A 22,059-nucleotide genomic window follows, 5' to 3' on the forward strand; every position below is an offset into this window, starting at 1 on the left:
CTACAGTGCCTTTTCTGATGTGCAACTGGGTGTGTTTTTGGAAATACCAAAAATGGCCCCCCATCTTTTCCCCCCAATGTTTTTGGAGTTTTCACTCTGCATGTAGTCTGCCATTAGGTGTCTAGTCCTGCAAGCATCCATCCCATTAGTCATCTTGTCTGTGCCTCTCAAGTCCGGCTACTTGTCTTCACCGACCTTGCTGACCATTTGATGCCCCTATCACCGCCACAAGCTCCTGCCATTACCTTCCACGTGGTCACTCCCATTCAACCCTCACACGCTGTGGCAGAAAGAGAACTTCCCTTTGCCATTCTCCTCTCTTGATACTTTCTGCCTGGAGATCCCTATGATTAGGCCCTGAATTTACCATGTCTGGTCTGCTGCTCCTCCTGCCTAGGAAGGATGTCCATCCCTCTTTTCTCTCTGCCTAGCAAGCTGCAACTTCATCTCTTCACAATCAGCTCAAATGCCACAGCCCCTGAGGTTTCTCCTAATCCTCTTAGGAGAAATGGCTACTGAAGGGAGATGAGCTCTCTTTGCTGCTAGATGGTTTGAAGGGGCTTCATAGAGCTGACGTCTGACCTAGATCAGTGGGGGAAAAAAAATGTTGCCTGCCATATCAGTAAACAAAGATGTTGAAGGCATCAAGCCATCAACTTTCATTGGCCGAAGGAAGGGAACTTGGGATAGAAACAGGATGCCTGCCATCTAGGTCCACCCTCCCCACCCCTCCCCAGGAAACTCAGGATGAAAAAGCACAGGATACTGGCTGTAGATAGTTGAGGTGCATATATCAAAGGAAAGATTTCAATGAGCTGAAACTTTTGCATCTTCCCATATATAGGGAAGCACTAAATTCCTCAACTTGAGATACTTGGTTTTCTTTTAATAGTAATCTTTCTTGACTTCCCTGGTGGTCCAGTGGCTAAGACTCCTTGCTCTCAAAGCAGGAGGCCTGGGTTTGATCCCAGATCAGGGAACTAGATTCCACATGTTTAAGAATTTGCATGCCACAACTAAAGAGCCTGCATGTGGCATCTAAGACCTAGCACAGCCAAATAAACATTTAAAAAAACAAACAAAAATCCCAGTAATCTTTTGGTGTTCTGACTACATGGCTTTGGTTGCAAAAACTCCTACGTATCCTGGCTCCTCCCTTACTTCTGAGCAGTCTCTCAGACAGTCTGAGATGCTGTTACCCGGGCTTAAGTCCTTGGTTTTGTCTGCCAAATAAAACATAATTCACAACTTTTAGGTTGTGCATTTTTCAGTTGAAAAATGAGAACCCACCTTTTACTGGCAATGATCCTTCTCACTTTAAGGTGAGAAGAACAGAGAAGGTCTGGCATTAGCATGCTGCCATTCAGGGACACCTAGGCCGGAAAGATGTTCTTGGGCCACGGCAGATTTTTGAACCAAGGCAGTAAACAAGATTCTTGGGAGTCCCTAGGACTGCAAGATCAAACCAGATTTCAATCCTGAATATTCATTGGAAGGACTGATGCTGAAACTGATGCTCTAATACTTTGGCCCCCTAATGGGAAGAGCCAGCTCATTGGAAAAGACCCTGATGCTGGGAAAGATTAAGGCCAGGAGGAGAAGGGGATGACAGAGGATGATATGATTAGGTAGCATCACCGACTCAATAGACATGAATCTGAGCAAACTCCTGGAAGATTGTGAAGGACAGGGGAGCCTGGTGTGCTGCAGTCCAGGGGGTCACAAAGAGTCTGATACAACTTAGCGATTTAACAACAACAAACAAAACAATTTAATAGGGATGAATGATTAATAAGCGTGTTTCTGACTGTACTGGATGGGCAAACAGATTTTGAGTGACTGTAGTCTACTTAGAGAAGTAACTCAAACGTTCTCACTCCAGGCACGGTTGTTTCCCTACTGCACCCTATGCATAGCATTCATCACATAGAACGGTGATTATCTCTTATTCTTTTCAGAGCAGTAGTCGCTGTCTTATTTTCTTCCCCTGTTGCACCCCACGTAGGGCCCTGAACATTTTAAGTGCTAGAAAAGACTATATGAGTGAATGAATTTATCTTTAATAGACATGTCCTTTAATATATTTTTCCAACGAAGCTTCTATATTATCCTTTCCAGCAAACCCCTATAAGCAAGCATTATACTAATACCCCACTCTCGTCTAGAAGTTAACTTTAGGGGAACCCAACCTGAACCGCAAGTTACCTCTCAGCAGAACCTACGCCGATAGTCCCCGGGTTACTTCCCGCCAACTCCTCCTTCCGCGCTCCCCACCCGGGCATCTCCGGGCGTGGCCGAGCGCGGTGCCTTTAAGAAGGGGGCGGAGCCCGAGTGGAAAGACAAAGCCCCTGGCCGCGCGCTCCCCCTCCCCCCTCCGGCGCACCATACGGACAGTGGTGCCCGGATGTCGGTGTCGCCTTCGGTGACAGATGGCGCAGAGTCAGTACATGTTAGAGGGCTTCTCTGGCCTGACCTCTCTGAGTTCCCGGCCTTTCGGTTCCCCGTTTTTCCCCACTTTAAACTCCGCCGCCGGAGGCCCGCGCGTCTGTCACTGGCGCTTACATAACGTGACCTTTCACCTCTTCATACTGCCCTCTAGTGCGCTGCAACCCAACTAGGCGGCCCGGGAAGGGGGCGGAACCCAACCGCAGAGCGGCAGCTCCTCTGAACCAATAGATTCTGGGTGCTGACCAGTTCTCCGCCTATTGGAGCATTCGCCACCGGCGCCACAGGGGAGCAAGTTAGTGTGCGCGCTGGCCGGGCGGGGGGGTGGAGGGGAATCTCCCGCCATTTTTCAATAATTTCCTCCGGTGCAGCTGAGGACGAGTCGTGACTGCCGAACGTGAGGACCCGTAGCGAAGGTTGGCCGGAGGCTTCGGGACGGCGCAGAAGTGTGCGAGGGAGTTCTCTGCCCGTGGGTCCCGTTCCATGGCTCTAGCGCAGCGGCGCCAGCAGTGAAGGAGCCGAGTTCGCGCCGCCCTCTCACCCCTCCCCTCCCCCACCCCACCCCCGGGAGCCAGGCGCTCGCTCCGGGCCGCGGGGCCTAGTGTTGCGCCGCGGGTCCACTGAGGAGCCGTCGCCTTCCCCGCTGCCGCCGCCGCGATGGCGCCGCTCCTGGGCCGCAAGCCCTTCCCCCTGGTGAAGCCGCTTCCCGGCGAAGAGCCGCTCTTCACGATCGCGCACACTCAGGAGGCCTTCCGCACCCGGGAGTATCCTTTTCCAGCAGCGCCGGCCAGGCCGCCCGCGGGGTGGGGTGGGGCGAGGTGGGCCGCGCAGCCCCGCGCCGGTGGCAGCTGTCAGCCAGCCCGGCGCCGGCGGGCCTGCACCCGGAGCCCGAGCCCCGGGCCCGCCGATCCGGGGCTGGTGGGGTGGGGTGGGGTGGGGGTGTGCGGGCGGGCCAACCGGCCGGCTGGGCTCAGGCCGCCTCCGAGCCTTGCGCCCTCCATCCTTCCCCCTGCTCCGCACTTTGTCCCCGGGCCTCGTTATGGAGGAGCGACCCTCCTTCCCACTCCCAGCGGGGGGTTGGCTTTAGGCCCTAAGTACTGGGGATGAGTGGGGTTTCCTTTGCTGCTGCTTTTTTCTTTTAAAATTAAACCTTCTACTTAAGTTTTGGGAAATCGTACTTGCGCGGCCTCGTGATCCGGGTTGTACAAGGCGCGACTGCGTTCGTCCCCCCGCCCGCCCGGATCTCTGCGGGGACATTTGTGTTTTGCTCCTTCCGAGTGGACTGGAGGCTGACGAACTGACGGGATCGTGGGGCTCAAAATCAAGAATGAATTTCCAGACTTAGAGGAAAGACAGTAAAAAAAGTTACCTTGGAGGAGCCGATCCTTCTATCCCTGTACTTGCACGGATTTGGAATTCTGACGCTGTACAAGATCTGGATTTATCTTTAAACAGCGTTTTTCAAAGACACACTTACAGTCTTTCTGTTGTATTTTAGGAACACGAGGCTGATGTTTTAAATGAGAGGCATCCTAATCATTGCTTAAGGTTTCTTGCTGTCAAGCTTATTGTCAAGTCTCTTAGCTAAACTTGTACCACTCTTTTTTTATGGATGCCAGATGCATCCTTTTTGAATCTTAACCGTTAAAAAGGTTTTTGAATCTAACTTTCTTTAGTGTACAGAAAGCTTCAAGAGTGAAGGCTACTATGTTAGCTTTATCACCGCTTTCCCTTTGGAAGGACTTGATTTCTCAGCAGTGTCTGCTTCCGTGTAGAAGGAAGTGTGAGTGTGAGCCATATCATTTGATTACATTTCTTTTTGATCCTCCCTTTAATGTAGTGCTTTATGGGATTGTTTCAGTGCAGTTTGAGGATGTTAGATGTTCACGCAGGAAGGGACTTGGAAAATGAGTCCATTTTGTAGGAAGACTCGAAGAAATGCAACCAGAGCATCTCAGAGCTGAACTAGATCCTGGAGATGGTAGGATTCCCCTGCCTGGGTATGCCTGGTAGGCCCAGACAGTTGAGATCACACACTTGTAAATGGTAAGAGTCAGGAGGAGAATCCAGTGCTCTTGGTTCCTCATGCTTGAAAGTAGATCACAGAAGGAACATGGAATGCTATTCCTTCGCTTTTAATAATGTTAATCCACTGTTTGTTCCAGCTGGTAGCACAAGATGTGTGTGTGCTCATTGGTTCAGTCATGTCCAACTCTTTGCGACCCGGTGGACTATAGCCCGCCTGGCTCCTCTCTCCATGGGATTTCCCGAGCCAGAATATTGGAGTGGGTTGCCATTTCCTGCGTCAGGGGATCTTCCCCACCCAGGGTTGGAACTCTCCTGCATTGGCGAGTGTGCTCTTTACCACTGAGCCACCTGGGAAGCCCGTGGTATAAGTTGCTGTGTGTTTAAGGGAAAGGTTGAAATGGTAATCTGGTTCTTCTTCTTGTCTTATTAGGGCTTTTGGAGGATTGTTTTGGAGAAGTGCTCCAGCACTCCCAAACATAGCATTATTCTAAAAGTGTCCTTTTTTTTTTTTTTAAATAACATTCCAAAACATCAATGAAGTAAAAGATTACTTGTGGAAATATACTGTGTCCTTTTCACATGTCTTTTGAACAGTTGATGGTTATTCACACGAATATTACTGAATGTTGATTTTCACGTCTGGTTCTAGTGAGGTATAAGAAACTGCAATAAGGAGGAGACCCATTCTGAGTCTCTAATAGGAACTGAGCTCTGTAAAAAAAAAAAAAATGGCTGTAGATAGCTAACTTAGAACTGGCAGCCTAGGTTTTTTCATATCATTTGCTGAAATTGTTGAAATATAATGGTATATATGAAGTGTTTCTTTTAATGATGACAGTTGAACACTGATATGTGGAACTTTTAAAGTGGTGTGTATTTAATAAAAATTCTTCATCTTTAAAATCTCCCCTACCAGTTTTTAGAACCCTTTTAACAAAGGAGTTCTTAAATTGTGTTAACCTATTGGGGAGAAATTGCTCCCTTGGGAATTTCTACAAGTGGAAGCACTTTGAGGATGGTTTTTAAACAATTGTACTGTGTGGTTGGCAGGTTGGCATATTTTTTTTTATTAGGCTATTAGTGATTTCATAGAGGAGAACGAATATGTGGTTGGGTAACTGCTGCATTTGAAGTGTTGGTTTTTTTCAGTTTTAAGTTTATAGTTACAATTATGTTTTTAATAGGATTTCATACTTTAATTTTCTCCTAATTCCTCCCGTTAGATTGCATCTATATTCTGTAGCAAATTTGTATGGTATTTTATTGACTTAAAGCTATGAGCATTGTGTTCTTTAAGGCATTGTTGTGTCTTCGTTAAACTTACAGTGATAGCCGTGAACAATGCACACGCATTTAATGACTGGGTTGTATATTGATGATTATTGTACTGTACCTTTAAATCTATGGCACATTGCTTCCCAGGATAGTACTACTACAGGCAAGGGCCTAGATCTTACCTGGAGAAGTTAACTTCATCAGAATCGTTTTGTGATGTGATGATTGTTTGACAGTAGAAGTCTGCATTGACTGTGTTTAAGTCAAGATGGATTTTACGGAGGAACTGAACTTGCCGGCAGCCTGCTGTAGATTAATTTTATTTTTGTATTTTTTTGACTACCCTAGTTTCTAAAGCCTAGAAACTAACTCATAACCTTGGGAGCATCACTATGAGAAGTTTTAGATGGTATAATGAGAGGCTGTTAGAATATACAGTTATTCTGGTTCTAGGTAAGAATAACTTAATTTGCCAAGAAAAACATGACAAACATTTTAAGAGCTGGGGTTAAATTGTAGTTGCAAGACAGGGTTTTATTGGACAGTTGGAATACTGAGCTCGTATGCTGATTTTCATAATTTAATTTCTTTAAAGTAACAAGTTATTACCAGATGAGAGTTATTTTTAACTTAATGACAGGCTTGTCCAAAGAGAGAAAATAGGCCAAAAAGCAAACCTTGTGTTGCTGCTTTGTCTTCTTACTTAGAACTCCTAGGGTTATAGTTATGCTTATTCAACCTCCATACTCTTCTGGGCCACTTCCTTTTAGGCTATCAAGTACTTTATTGAAAGAAACCATACTTAAAAGGCTAAGGAGAACAAAGAAGCTGCATATGGTGGTAAGGAGGTACCTCTTAAACTCCTGAAAAGGGAGATACATAATGAGTTAATCTAGGATTTGAAAATATCTTTATCATTTATAGCTTACGTTTATAGCTTACACAACCTTTGGAGAATTGCTTTGACATTTTGTCTGCAATTATAAGTACAGCAGTCCTGGAACATAAAAACTTCAATTGGCATTTGCCCTGAGGGGTTATTTGAGAGTGAGTGACTTATTTTGGTAACCTAAAATCTGAAATAGGATTCAGAGGCAGCTGACTCAATATCTTTCTGATAGGCTTTTTTTTTTTAAACATAAGTCAAATGAATAACCAGAAAAGTTACATAAACTTAAAAGTACCTCATGTTAGGGGTTGTTGTAGAAATTGCAGTTTTAAACTTTTAAAATTAATCTAATTTGAATAACTAGTCAATTAAAAATTGTGTTGTCAGAGGACCTTCATTCCTAAATGTAAGCACTAGGATTGTACTGCTGTCCAGTGTGATGTGGTGGTGGTGGTTTGGTCGCTAAGTCATGTCCGACTCTTGTGACCCCATGGACTCTAGTACACCAGACTCCTCTGTCCGTGGGATTCTCCAGGCAAGAATACTGGTGTGGGTTGCCATTTCCTTCTCCAGGGGATCTTCCTGACCCGGAAATTGAACCTGGGTCTGCATTGTAGGCAGATTTTTTACCAACTGACCTACAAGGGAAGCCCCAATGTGATGCAAGCCACATGTAATTAAATTTTTTTCTAGTGGCCACATTTGAAAAAAAGGAAAATGGGTGAAAAGAAGGAAAGGCACATTTTTCTTATTTTCCAAGATTCAGGCTGAAGGAGCGGTCTCTATCTGCAGCATCTTTTTCTGGTGGCAGAAAGAACAACAGGAAACCATGATGGCTTTTTAAGCTTCTTCCTGGAGGTGGCGTCTGTTCCATCTATTTGTCAAAGCAAGTCATGTGGTCAAACCCAAGGTGGTGATGGGTGGGTGATGTACTTTCCTCTTCCTAGGAGGCATTTCAAGCCACATGGTAGTGGGTGATGTATTGATAGAATCCTCTTAATGGAGGGGAGTGGATATTTGGAAAGAATAGTACTTACTGTCTGCCACATTTTAGGGTTAAGGAAATGTTTCCTGGGGAAAGTTATTTTTAAGTTGAGATCTAAAGTATGGTTAGAAGTTAGATAGGAATTCCCTGGAGATCCAGCGGTTGAGATGCTGCACTTCCACTTAAGGGGACATGGGTTCGATCCCTGGTCAGGGAACTAAGATCCTACACAGGCCGGGTGGCGCAGCAAAAAAAAAAAAACCAAAAAACATTTAGTTAGATGAAGAAGAGGTCTACATCTTTTGAAGAGCTTGTGAGTTTGATGGTTCTTGATTTTGAAAAAAAATAATTAAAAAAATATTAAAACCTTTCATTTATTTTTATTTTTTTGTGCTGTTGCACTTGTGGAACCCGGGCAAATGGCAATAAACTCACTCAGTTCTGACTGCTGGACCACCAGGGAATTCCTGCTTTCGAAAAATTGAAATGTTTCATGTGGCTGGAGTGAGAAGGTAGGAATGGAGATGCAGTGATGAGATATGCAAATGGGCCTGCATCACTCGTTGCTGTGAGATAGACTGAGGAATTTGGACTTTGCCTTAAATTTAGTGCAGGGTGTTAAGAGAATGTGAAAAGCAAAGAAGCATGCTTTTAGGTTAGGAAGATTACTGTGGGTGCAGCGTTAAGAATGGTTAAGAATGGATCTGTAGCCTCGAGACCAGTGGCAACTAGACCAGTGATTAAGTCATTCGAGACCAGTGGCAACTAGACCAGTGATTAAGTCATCTCTGCACTAGATAAGAGTGGTCTGAATAAATTCACTAGCCCTTGAAGTGGAGAGAAGTACAGTTTGTGAATTTCTGAAGTAAGTAGATTTGGCAGGATTTGGTGATTGAGTAGGAGTCAGGTTATGTTTTGGTTATCATTTGGTTAGTGGTGTCCTGTGACATCAGTCACTCAGTCGTGTCCATCTCTTTGCGACCCCGTGGACTGCAACACACCAGGCTTCCCTGTCCGTGACCAACTCCTGGAGGTTGCTCAAATTCATGTCCATCAAGTTGGTGATGCCATCCAACCATCTCATCCTCTCTCGTCCCCTTCTCCTCCTGCCTTCAGTCTTTCCTAGCATCAGGGTCTTTTCCATTGAGTCAGTTCTTTGCATCAGGTGGCGAAAGTATTGGAGATTTGCTTCAGCATCAGTCCTTCCAATGAATATTCAGGACTGATCTCCTTTAGAGTGGACTGGTTTGCTCTCCTTGCAGTCCAAGACTCTGAACAGTCTTTTCCAACACCACAGTTCAAAAACATCAGTTCTTTGGTGCTCAGCTTTCTTTATAGTCCAACTCTCACATCCATACATGACTATTGGAATAACCAAAGCTTTGACTGTGACATAGAGGACCCTATGATACCGGAAGGAAGATGGCAGGGCCCAGCCTTAAAAGAAAGCCATATCCCCTGAGGACATAAAGTGGTTAGAACCAAATAGGCCCAAGGTGGCAGAAGCCTGGACTTCCAGTAACCTTGAATCTCATTATATACACTCTTTGTAATACTTTCGCACATGGTGAATGACCCCCACAGGCACCAAGACCTTTTGGAAACTGAGCTGTAAAAGGCAAGAACGTGGGTGGTGGCCCAATTCTTGGAAATGCCCGCCCCTTCCCCAAAATAGTTGGAATAATACTCCTACTGCCTATGAATTTACCCAACCCATTAAAAACTAACCATCCCGTGTTTTAGGGCCTCTCACCGTCTGAGATGGCCTGCACTCTGCCTGTGGAGTCTGTCTCCCTAAATAAACCTGCTTTCCCATTGAGGCCTTAGGGCAGAGCCTGACTGCTTGCATCCTTCACAAGTGTTCTGTGTTAATAAATCTACTTCTTGCCTATAGCTTTGCTTCTTGCTGAATTCCTTCTGTGCTGACACTAAACCTGAGCTTCATTAAGTCCTGAGAACCAGGTGTGTGACTTTCAGCAGGGAGACTGGGTTCAAGTCCCATCTGCAATGTAATTGGGTTTGAGTCCCAATCTGAGACGTGGGGTTTCACCTAGAAGAGGATCAGTTGTTTATTTTGACTGTGGAGTCATGAAGTGTTTAGTTTGGACGTTCTTATGTTGAATTGCTGAGGCTATCCAAATGGAGATGTATGTGTTGCTAGTATATACCTATATATGGGCCTGGAGTTCAGAGAGAGGGGACTGAGCTGCTGATAGAAGTTATTAGCATTTATAGATAGTAACTGAAGTTAATAGGAGTGGATGAGGCCACCCAGAACGAGAATGCTGTACTGATAAAGATTTCCAAAGGTGGGTGGGAAAGACTTGTATCAGTGTAGAAGGGACTTTCATTACTCTATTTGAAAAACCATAATCAGTCAATATTTGTTATTAAATATATATTGTTTGAAAGTAGTTTCCTCTTTTTTTTCCTTCTGAAAATAAAAAAAATAAAACCCAATAAAATCTTGATGAGTGGTTTTCAGTACTGTGGGGGGTCAGAGTATTTTTCACGTTGCAACATATTTGCATTTCAAGGGGCCTGAGGGCAAGTGAGATTTTTAAATCAGAAGAAATGGGTTTAAAAGCAAACAAGACTGGGGAAAAGGGATGTGAGGGTGAGAACACAAAGGACCTGAGAAGAAGACGATTGCCGGTGAGGCCAGTTAAGTGTTTTTAAATGTTATGACTGGTTGAGAAAGGAGGATCAGAAGCTAGACTTGGGTAACGGCCCTGTTATGGGAGAGAAAGAACTGAACTGAGAAGTATGTAAGTGGTTACAGCTCGGCCTCAAGAGGTCGGGTGACTCCCTGAGTTCTGATCCGGGCCATTCAGTGAGGTTGGGAACGTCTGTCGAAGAGCGAGGTTGAGCACGAGCGGACGGTGGTGAGAGTCTGGAAAAAGCTGGATTCGAGGAGTCGCTGAGGCATCTGGGTGGTAGCAGTCCTGTGTATTATTGGCCATGTGGGTCTCAGTCTGAGGAGAATGGACTTGACACGTTATTCCAACTTTTGAAAGTGACAGTAATAAAAGCATAATGCTTTCTCTTTAGGATATATTTGTTAATCTCGCATTCTCTCTGATGATGCAGTGAATTTCTTCAGTGTAGCTGAATGATGTATTAGAATGTTATTAAGCTTTTTGAATGTTTAAATAAATCCACTTACTGATTTTTATTTTACCTCCCCTCTCCAGGTGCAAATAGAGAAACAGAAAACAAACCCATTTTGTTGGTTAGTTAATGTCCCTATGGAAGCCCTGCTAGTTCGTTTTCACCATAGGATTTTATAAATTTTCAGTAATTGGATTTGTATAGGGCTCTGTGGAAGTCTGACTCCTGGTTTTCACTGGTATTCTATTTTAATAGTTTAATCTTTTAAACATTATCATCACCCCACTGAGGAAAAAGAGATGTTTTGTTTTTGGCAGATCCAGAGAATGATACATTGAGAGAAGGTACTTATTTATTGACTAAAAGTACAGTTTTGGATTATTTATGGATTTATCCCTGTCATTTTTCTTTTAATTCATAATAGCCCTAGAAGACCAAGAATCTCCTTTATATTAAAAATGAATTATTTGTTTAGTTGTTCAGTAATATTACAAGAGGAGCTGTTTAAATACTTTTTATTTCAACCATTATAAAAACTGTCACTTGGAAAGTACAGAGATTGGCAGTTAATTCTCTAGTTGTGGTGTCAGTTTTCCTGCACAGCATCTTTTGCTGTGCATAAAAGTAAATTAGTTACCTGTCACTTGAATTTGAATGTGACTGGCTGATAGTGAATTCCAGTTGCGGTGGTGTGGAAAGTTCCCATGTACACGGCACTAGTTGTATGATCTCTTCCCTCTCCCTCACAAAGACGGACTAATTACTGGTAAATAACTTGTGAACCTGGTGTTACTGGAGATAACGTAAACTCTGGATACATACTACTATGTCAGAATTATTTTTAGGATTTTATGGTATTTATTTTTTAAACCCAGGAGAATCAAGAAGTGTTTCCAAGGTAGACTGGAAGGTTATTAGTAAATGGATCATGAGCATGTGCGCAGGGTTATTATTCTAAGCTGCCTGGGAAACTGGTGTAGCCATTTTATCTTACTGTGCAACTGATTCTTAAACTTGCTGACCATTTGAATTGTGTAACAATTTCACATACCTTAGATTCTTATTCCTTATCTCTTGTGTTTTATTTTGCCGTAGTTTTTTTCTTATAATTCTTAGTTCTGTGGGAGTCTTGTGAAGTGAAATTTGGGTGAATAGTGTTAATTGTCTTGCTTGGATTTGCTGGCTGAAAACTCTGATTTCAGTTTATTCTGTGCATTACAGAAAGGACACTGTGGTTTTTTCCATATATGATAAGTAGTTTGTGGATCAGTCTGTCTCTGCTGCTTGAGTATCGTTTTCCTGAGCCACTGCTCACAGAGAGTATGAAGCCCGCTTGGAAAGATACAGTGAGCGCATCTGGACGTGCAAGAGTACCGGGAGCAGTCAGCTCACACACAAGGAGGCCTGGGAGGAGGAACAGGAAGTTGCTGAACTGTAAGTAGGAGAAGCACTGCCCTTTTAATGCTGTCTTCACGTTATTAGGAAAAGGGGACTACTAACCACAAAACAGTATTTGTATTTAAGTTTATGGCACGTAAATTGGAATGCTTTATATTGATGTACTGGTGTCTTGCCTGTTGTCATTTTGTGAGTAACACAGTATGTGGAATATACAGTTGTGCGTACACTTAACTTAGGTATGTACTAGGCTTTTGAATGTTCTTGCCATTTACTTTTCCCTTATAAATACTGTGGGAATGTGGTTCTGAGCAAAGGAAGCTGATATAATCTAGAAGTAATATGGAGGCAGCGAATTAGCAGAAGATTTTCTTTATTTTGTGGTCATTTGAAATTTAAGACAGTATTTATAGCAGCTATTGAAAATAAATACACAGTTTGAAGATAGTTTACCTGCGTGGGATGGTTAAATGAGATATCTTAAAAATTCTGTGCTCAAAGGTTGTATTTGTCTGGGTATTTCAAAGAAAATACTCAGAATTTAGACAACAGATGCTTGCAAAGGTAAGTAGGAACTAGGGATGATAAAAAAACTTTCTTCGAAAATGAAATATAGCTGATATACAGTATGCTATGTTTCAGGTTGCAGTGTGGTGATTCACAGTTTTTAAAGGTTATGCTCTGTGTAGGGAGAGTAGCCAGGGTGGGAGTAGCCGGGCTCTCGCCCTCACCCCATGGTCTGTAAATACGCGGCTGTGTAACAGCCGAGGGCGCTTATAGCACTGCGCACGCGCATCACGATGGGTACCTGCTTGGCCGCAGGCCACTTTTGTTCTGTAAACCTATATAAGCTCCACGTGAAAAGCCCTTGCAGCTTCGTTACGGCCACGTTCACTGGGTCAGAACGGCTGCCTCATGGCGGCTGTGCCAACCCGAAGAGAATAAACGTATGGCTCCATGAGTTTTCTTCTGGCTTCCTTGCTCACACCTTGCCTACCACGGCTTCAGCGAACAGAGAGATACAGTGAGCCAACTATTTGTAGTTATTATAGAAAAACAATACCCTTTTGGAAATTCAGAGTAGAAGCGTTTTCTGTGGATTTCTCTTAATAGTGTATAAACAGAGAGCATACAGTTTAGTAATTAATACCATTCTACTCTTTTGTCTGTGTAACAGCACTATCTTTGCTTGAGACCTGGGTTCCAGTGATGGCTCCATCACTGATTAATAATTAGTTAAGTCTGTTAACCTGGTGCCTGTTTCTTTGCTTGGGTCACTGACGTTCCGTTGTGAATTAGTGTTATTTATGTTTATACCTTGTTAGTGTACTAGACTCAGGGTTGGCCTACCTTTTCTATAAAGTGCCAGTTAATATATTTTAGGGTTTGTGGGCCTTATGGTCTTTGTCTCAGCTATTCAACTTTGATGTTGTACAGTGAAAACAGCTACTGATAATACCATAACTGAATGGGAGTGACTAGGTCCCAATAAAATTTTATTTACCAAAAAAAAATCACTGGTAGCAGGGTGGAGTTGGCTCATAGGCTGTTGCTGACCCCTGTAGTAGCCTGTAAACTAGAGCACAGGTCTCATGTTTGATTTATGCTGAAATTGGTTACAGTGCCTAGGCACAATTGTTTGTACTGTAAAAGCACTTACAGTTTGCTCTTTACAAAATAGAGATAATGCTACCTTCTGGATGTCTTTTTGGGTGTGTAAAAATTCTCTTTGAATGAAAGATGATAACCATTAACCTACAACAAATAAAGAGTAGTAAGTGGGAGATCAGTTATTGTTGCTTGTAATATGATGATGTACCTAGAAAACCCAAAGACAATCAGGTGGACAACTGTTAGGAACAGATCAGAGAATTGATGAAAATAAATTGCTGTCCTTCACACAAAGAAATAAAGTACAGTGGGAATTCAGAGGTTAGCAAGACTAACTTAGAGTTGCTGGGGAAAACTCCACAAGATTTAATGAAGAAGATGACACTTGAAGGATAGTTTGTGCCCAGCTGCAGAGGACGAAATGAGGTGTTTATATTTACTTCTATGAATAATCTTTGTATTTTCCAGTGCCTTGCCTGTATGTGCTAAAGGACTTTTTCAATTGACCCGAATAACTCTCTGGATAGTCTTTTCCGCATTTTCTTGGAAACTGATGACTTGTTTGTTTAGTTTGAAGGAGGAGTTCCCCGCCTGGTATGAGAAACTTGTCCTGGAAATGGTTCACCATAACACAGCCTCCTTAGAGAAGCTAGTGGATACTGCTTGGTTGGAGATCATGACCAAATACGCAGTGGGAGAAGAGTGTGACTTTGAGGTGAGCGCCTGTTTTTACTTATTTTTTTAATGTGATTTGATTCACTAACCATGTGACAGGATTGGAGCTTCCCATGCAGATTACACGAAGTATTTCTATTTGAGTAATATTGAAGTCCCCTTTACTTAGTAGTATTAAATATATTTTTAAACATTTATTATTAAGTATTTTAATCACTAAATTTTAGAACTATGTAAAAGACTTTCAGATATTTTTAGTCCAAATCTATGGAATCTAAGGCAAAAGATTTCTATTTCCCTGCAACAGTGATTGAGTTGACTTCTTTCTATATAAGTTTGTTTAATTTTCCAGCCCATTACTAGAGGATAACTATCACTGAAGTAAATAGGTAGGATGACTATTACTAAAGGATTTACTAAAGTAAATAGGTAAACTATTTACATAACACTAAAGCAATCCCTGTATAGTCCTTTGAAAGTTTAAAATAAGATTCATTTGTTGAAGTTTTGTATGTACTGGATACTGGGCTTGTTGCTTTACATAACATCTTACAGAATCTGCACAGAAAGGCTGAGGTGGTACACAGGCTTAGATGTTTAAATAGCTTGTTCAGGTTGATACTGTGTACTAGTGTGTAACGAAATAGCTGACTGATAGTTGCCAGGACTTCTCAAAGTTTAGCCTAAATAAAATTACTTTGAGGATTTCTGAATATGCATTCTTAGGCCCCATCCCCTGAGACTTCACATGGAAGGTCTAGGGTAGGACCTGAAAGTTGGCAGTTCTAACATGCTTCAGAATGTGATGATGTGAACACCCGGGGGACAACCGTTCTGAGTAGCATCAGCTTAACCAGTGAAGATATTTGATTATCTCACATAATAAGTCTTAGAAGCAGGCAGTTCCAAGGTTGGTGTAGAGGCTGTCCTTCTGCCTTTCTGTTCTGTTCTTGGTGGGTTTGGTTTTGTCCTTAGTTCTGTTGCCTCTTGTTTGAGAAATTGTGACTGTATTCAGAGCAAGCAAATGCTTGTCTAAGCGTAGTAAGAAAATCTTTATCAGAAGCATATTCTTCCCCATTCCCTTTTATCTTTACATGTTATTGACTAGACCATGGCTTACATAACCATCTTCAGCTACAAGGGGGCTAAGAAAGTGAATACTCCCTTTTTTTTTCTTCTCCCTTTCTTTTTAAATCCTGAAAAGGAGGAGGGGAATGGCTTAGGATAACCCAGCAGTAGCCAGTAAGTCATTATCTGGTTCCAAAGTCCTCGTTCTTTCCTCAGTTTACTTTGACTCCCTGTATCTCCCAGCTACTTTTTATATTTAATGTCTGTGGAGTCATCACTGGGTTTTAATCACACACTTTATATCATTCAGTGTCCTGGCAGGAAACAGATGGCATATTCAAATGGTGTAATTGAATTGAGTTTGAAAAAGAAACTTCAGATCACAGTCTGATCTAGGTCAAGGAAAACCAAGAAAAGGTTAAGCACCTCATGGCAATCAATAGTGGAGAGGCTTTACTGCTTCTAAACTCCCAAGTAAATGAGGGAAGGGAAGGTTACTGGACCTAGGAGAGAATAATGTAATTGTAGAAAAGTACTTTGGTATAGTGAGAAGTAACCAGCCTGCTAAGGCTGAGAGTCAGGAGAATGCCAGTGGCACCTTTCTTTCACCCTGTGATTTTCTACTTATGCTCCCCATGGATTGAACTCATCAAAACCTAGGGAGAAAGGAGCCCTTTGATGTAGTTCATTAAGGTCATCCTGTTTAAGCACAGAGCAAGGTAGAGAAGACTGGAGATGGACTTGGAGTGGTGAAAGGAAGATACTGCAAGGGGGAGGAGTTCCAGAAGAGGGAGAGAGGTGTGTCTGTAAACGTATGAAAAGATGTTTATATTCATTAGTAATCTAGAAAGTCAAATGGAAACCACAGTGAGATCATTTTATACACATCTGATTAGTGAATAAAGAAAAGTTAAAATAATGCCAAGTTTTAACAAGACTGTGGAGCTGCTCATCCATCGCTAACTATTTTGGTAACTGCTTTGGCATTATTGAATACAATATGCTCTTTGACTAGGGTTTTTATTCTTGAGTATTTTCTCTTTTAATAACTGATAATGTTGAGCACCTTTTCTGCTTGTTGTTATCCTCTTATTTGTGTTTCCTTTGGTGAAATGTCTGTTCAAATCTTCCTCCATTTTAAAATTTAATTTAAATGGGATTATTTTCTTGTTTTTAAGTTGTGAGACTTGTTTATATTTTCTGGATACAAATCCTTTGCTAGATATATGCTTTTTTGGTTCCAATCTACAACTTGTATTTTTATTCTCGTAACAGTATATTTAAAAGAGCAGGCGTTTTTAGTTTTGATGAAACCAAATAGAAAATAACTAACAATGTCTACAACTACATGTAATATAAATGTTCTGAGCTGAAAGTTGCTCAGTGTCCAACTCATTGCCACCCAGTGGGCTCTAGACCACCAGACTCCTCCATCTGTGGGATTTTCCAGGCAGGGATACTGGAGCGGGTTGCCATTTCCTTCTCCAGACATAAATATTTTAAAACTTCAATTAAAAGGTAGAGATTGTTCCTAAAAAAAAAAAAAAAAAAAAAAAAATTGCTTCCTTAAAAAAAAAAAAAATTGCTTCCAAAAAAAAAAAAAAAAAAAAGGTAGAGATTGTCAGACTGGATAAGAAATTTCAGAATAATTGTAATGCAAAGAATCTAGCCAGAACAACTTTGACAAAGAACAGCAAAAGTAGAATCCTAATGCTGTCTGATTTTGAACCTTATTTTAAAATATTAAGGTGGTATAATTTGGTATAAACATAGGGAAATACATCAGTGGAACAGAATAGCATCCAGAAATAGACACATGTGCACATGCATGCGTGCATGTGCACACACACATATATAGTCTGCTAATTTTTGATAGAGGTGGAAAGGTAATTAAAGTGAAAAAAAGATAGTCTTCAATAAATGGTTCTGGAATAATTGGATATCCATATATAATTGACTCTTTTAGAAAATGGAAATTCTTGAACTTTGTTTACATATATCAGGTTTGTATAGTGGTTACCCTTTGGCCTTAATACGTTGGTACATGAATTACGAACTAGATGGTGATCATTTTAATTTTTTAAGATGTCCTGTTTCAAACCAGAGGTCTGGGAAATGAAGTTGGGGAACAGATCACTGTACTTAGCTCCCTTAGAGCTTTCAGGTACTTTTTGGTCAGGTGGTGTGGAATGTGCATCACCGTTACCTTTAGGTTTCTAGTGCTTTATTATCTTAGACTCTCTCTCCTATCTTCTTATAGGTTGGGAAGGAAAAAATGCTCAAAGTGAGGATTGTTAAGATTCATCCTTTGGAGAAAGTAGATGAAGAGGCCACTGAGAAGAAATCTGATGGCTCCTGTGACTCTCCCTCAAGCGACAAAGAGAATTCTAGCCAAATCGTTCAGGACCATCAGAAGAAGGAGGCAATTGGGAAAGAAGAGGAAGGAAGGAGAGAGAGTATTAGTATGTATGATACTGTCTTTCCTTATTGAGCTCTGCAACTCTGTTTATTTTATTAGGCACAAATCTTTTTTGAGTTCTCTTGCAACTCAGTTTGTAATTGAATTTTGTTGTTAGATAGACATGCTTTTGTTTGTTTATGCTTTGGAAAACATACCTATACTGTGACTCAGGATTTAAATCTCCTTTCACAGTTAAGACACTGGGAAGTCATTTCCTCTAGTTGCTTGGAAATCTGTGTGCACATACCAAGCTGGGAAAGAAGGTTTGCTTTCTTTTTCTCTTTAAGTTGGAATTATGTATATATGCGTGAAGCGGGATGATCTGAGTAGGAGGGATAAATTCTAATCCCTGTTTCTCTTCACATTGCAAGCCAGTGTGATGGTTTTGAGGTACTTCCTTTTGTCTGTTATCTGTAATTCACATTCCTTCTCAGATAGGAACTGCCAGAATTCTGAAGCACTATGATGTCTAAAAGTAATTTTTAGGGACCTGGATACCTAACATAATGTTTTGAAAGTTCAAGAACTGAGACATTACACATTGGGAAATCATTTATCCTCTGAGGCCTCCCTCCCTCCTCCTCCTTTTTAAAAAAATCTGTGTCAATTAGGAATTTAATTGGGATAGATTTCTTCTATCTCTGAAGATATGAGTATTCAAAGGGTTTGAATATATTGAGCTTCCTCCTCTTGACTATCAGAGGATCAAATTTTACCTCATTATGTAACTATTACAAAGTTTGAATTAGAACATTTCATTAGAGTGTTATGCTGTATGTCTTCCATTCTATTTTCTGTCTCCTTATGTTTTGGGCATGTGCAGATGGTTTTAAAGGGATGTCCTTTCTTGTCCCAAGGAAACTTTTGAGACTGCTGTAATGCGTCCACCTTGGTTGTTGATGCTTCAGTTTTTTCACTCTGTATTATGAATGCTGATATCAAGGTTTTTCAGTTTCTCTTTTCCTTCTTTTTGATACTGAAGTTTTACTTACATACCCAAGACTTAAGGTTGATAAATGTTTTGGTTAAGTATTGACTGATGATCTGTCTTCTGACACTACTAGAATCAGGTCATTGGAAGGGACTTCCCTAGTGGTCCAATGGTTAGGACTCTGCACTTCTACCGCAGGAGGCACTGGTTTGATCCCTGATCAGGGGAGCTGGGATCCCTCCAAGCTAGGCCAAAAATAAAAGATCATAGAATCAGATCATCAGAATACCAGTAATGTGTCAAAGCCGTTAGTTTTATTCCTTAAGCATTGTGTCCTTAGGAACCCCTAGTTTTAGACTTTGGCTTCTTTTTTAGGAAGTTATATGCCTTAGTTTAGGTTTCAGTTTTGGGATATGATGTTATTGCTAGTCTGTGGAAAGAATGGGAGGCAGGCTCAGTTCAGTCGCTCAGTCATGTCTGACTCTGCGACCCCATGGACTGCAGCACGCCAGGCCTCCCTGTCCATTGCCAGCTCCCGGAGTTTACTCAAACTCATGTCCATTGAGTCGGTGATGCCATCCAACCATCTCATCCCCTGTTGTCCCCTTCTCCTCCTGCCTTCAATCTTTCCCAGCATGAGGGTCTTTTCAAATGAGTCAGTTTGCATCAGGTGGCAGAAGTAGGCGGGCTAAAGAATTTTACAATGTACTCTGAATGTTTTCCAGGGGAAACTGATTAGCATTTCCATAGAAATATGATAGACAAATTCCAGTATTCAAAATGTTTTCTTACAAGGTAACCTTCCTTCTACTTTATGGGAGGAAAATGTATTAGGCAGGAACTTCTCAGCTTTGTATTCTTAACCTCACTGTAATGAATTGCTGTGTTCCTCTATCAGAAAAGAACTATCCTTCCTCTTGGTCACAATACCTGCTCTGAATTCCATTCCTTCCTGCTTTCTCAGGATTGGGTTAACTTTATTATTCTGCACTGCAGTGCTCTTGAATGATTATTCTCAACTTATACATGAAGTCCCATTTTCCAAAAGCAAAACATATTTTTCCTTGATCCTGTTCTCTGACTTACTCAGTCAAGCCAAAATTCTTGAGAATGTTGTCTCTCCTTTTTGACCGTCAGTTATTCCTTATGCTGTTAACTTGTGTTGCTTTACTCCTGGAACTATTCCTAGGAAGGTTTTAGGTGACCCCTAATCGCCAAACCCACTGTTTTCTTCTTAGTATGCTTTATTTTTGTATTTAACACTACTGGTCACTCTCATTTTTGGTTTATTTAATATCAGGGTCTCCTTTTTCTCCAACTACTTTTTTTTGCTTCCTCTCCCCACTGCTGTTCCTTTAGATTTTGTTTGTTTTCATATGATTTTGTCCTGTCTTCTTTTCATTTTTCAACACATCTACTTGGTTTCTAAGACAGAACACTGGGAAGCCTTTAGCATCTCCCACATCTAGTTGGTTACCAGGTCTGTCGTCTCAGCTGTTCGCTTCACCGTTCCTGATACATAAATTCAGATGTTTACGATTATATCTTCTGATTTCCTTTCTTCAGTTTCACCTTCCCATTTTACTCATTTTCTGACTGCTGAAAGTGTTTTTTCCTTTTCTTAATTTTTCACATTAGTTCTCTTTCCAAAATGTACATCTGGTTAATTTTAGATAAAAAATCCTTTGTTTCCCTAGTGCCCGTAAGACAAATTCTAGTCTATTTAAGTGTTGTGCAAGGTTCATTATAATTTATAAACCTCTACTTACCTCTTTAGTCTAATTTCTTTTTTTTTTTTGGCCATACTAGGTGGCATGTGGGATCTTATCTTCCTGACCAGGGATTGAACCTGTGCCCCCTGGAGTCTTAACCACTGGGCCACCAGAGAAGTCCTATAATCTGATTTTTTTTTTTTAATTATAATGTAAATCATATTCACCCGTATCTCGTTATTTGTAGTCTCTGAACAGGCCTTCCCTGCCTGTCTTCCAGTCTAAATTCGTACTTCTCTCTTTTTGAGTGTTTTTCTCCCTGTAGTAATTTTCCATACCAATCTCTATTATAGTATTTTCCTCATTGTATTCTAAGTATTATTGACTCCTCCCATAGACTTTAGCTACTTGAGGTAAAGGCTTTACAGTTTATCTTCAGGTCCCATCACTTGGTGCCTGGTTGCAGAGTACGTGTTCAGTAAGGTGATTGTTAATGAATGAATGGGCAGAATTAAAAGAATTATTTTTTTTCCACTAATTTTCTGTTGATTTGACTAGACGACAGAGCACGCAGATCTCCACGAAAACTTCCTACTTCATTAAAAAAAGGAGAGAGGAAATGGGCTCCTCCAAAATTTCTGCCTCACAAATACGATGTGAAGCTACAGAATGAAGACAAGGTTAGTTGGCATTTTACATTGAGCCTCTTACACATAGTATTGTTTAAGAAAGGATCGAAGGGCTAGTTTTCTTATAGAAGATGTGTTGTGTGAATGAATTTGTTTCTACAACAAATTCTGAGTGGTTTTCTGGTCTTTGTAATTATGACTTTAAGTTAAATCGGATTTTCTTTCCTAGGAGAGCACATCCTTTTTCCTTTCTAATAGGAATTATTAGAATGTAAGAGTAATTTGCATTTGAGCTTCAAAGTTAGTTGTCTAAAAAAAAATAATAATCTGTTTACAGTGGTTATGGACTTCCTGAGGAAATAGCTCTTCCCAGTTAAAAGTAGAGCTATTTGTAATAAAATAAGCTCAAAAACTGAGTTAACTCTAACCAGTGCTTTTACAAGGAATCTGTGGAGCTAATCGTCTAAAATGGTAAATACCATTTAAGTAACTTAGTACTATGTATTATTGATGCTGAGATGTTCAACTTCCATATTTTTACATGCCCAGAATCAGGATGTATCTTTTTTTTTTTAATGAAAGTATAGTTGATTTACAGTGTTGTGTTTCTGATGTACAGCACAGTGATTCAGTTATACATATATATGTATATTCTTTTTCATTGTAGTTTATTAAAAGATACTGAATATAATTTCCTGTGCTATACATTAGGACTTTGTTTATCTATTTTATATATAGCCGTTTGTATCTTTTGGAATCAGGATATATCTTAATATCAGTTGGCAAGAATTTTTTTCTTTGTGGTACATAAAGTAATGTGTCTTTCGTTAATAACATCTTA

The 22,059-nt window shown here is 41.1% G+C and overlaps 1 protein-coding gene across 1 annotated transcript in view; it reads left to right on the forward strand.

Annotated features, from left to right (window-relative positions):
- The first annotated feature begins 2,735 nt into the window (after window positions 1-2,735).
- BAZ1B (bromodomain adjacent to zinc finger domain 1B) overlaps window positions 2,736-22,059 on the forward strand; it is a 53,718-nt gene continuing 34,394 nt past the window's right edge. The window contains exons 1-5 of the mRNA XM_020896838.2: window positions 2,736-3,209; window positions 12,051-12,167; window positions 14,313-14,457; window positions 17,746-17,947; window positions 21,148-21,269. Of these exons, the coding sequence (XP_020752497.1) occupies window positions 3,103-3,209; window positions 12,051-12,167; window positions 14,313-14,457; window positions 17,746-17,947; window positions 21,148-21,269 (693 nt within the window). The 5' untranslated portion in view covers window positions 2,736-3,102. The remainder of the gene's footprint in view (window positions 3,210-12,050; window positions 12,168-14,312; window positions 14,458-17,745; window positions 17,948-21,147; window positions 21,270-22,059) is intronic.

This window comes from Odocoileus virginianus, chromosome 33 (genome assembly GCF_023699985.2).
Source record: "Odocoileus virginianus isolate 20LAN1187 ecotype Illinois chromosome 33, Ovbor_1.2, whole genome shotgun sequence".
Lineage (NCBI taxonomy): Eukaryota > Metazoa > Chordata > Mammalia > Artiodactyla > Cervidae > Odocoileus > Odocoileus virginianus.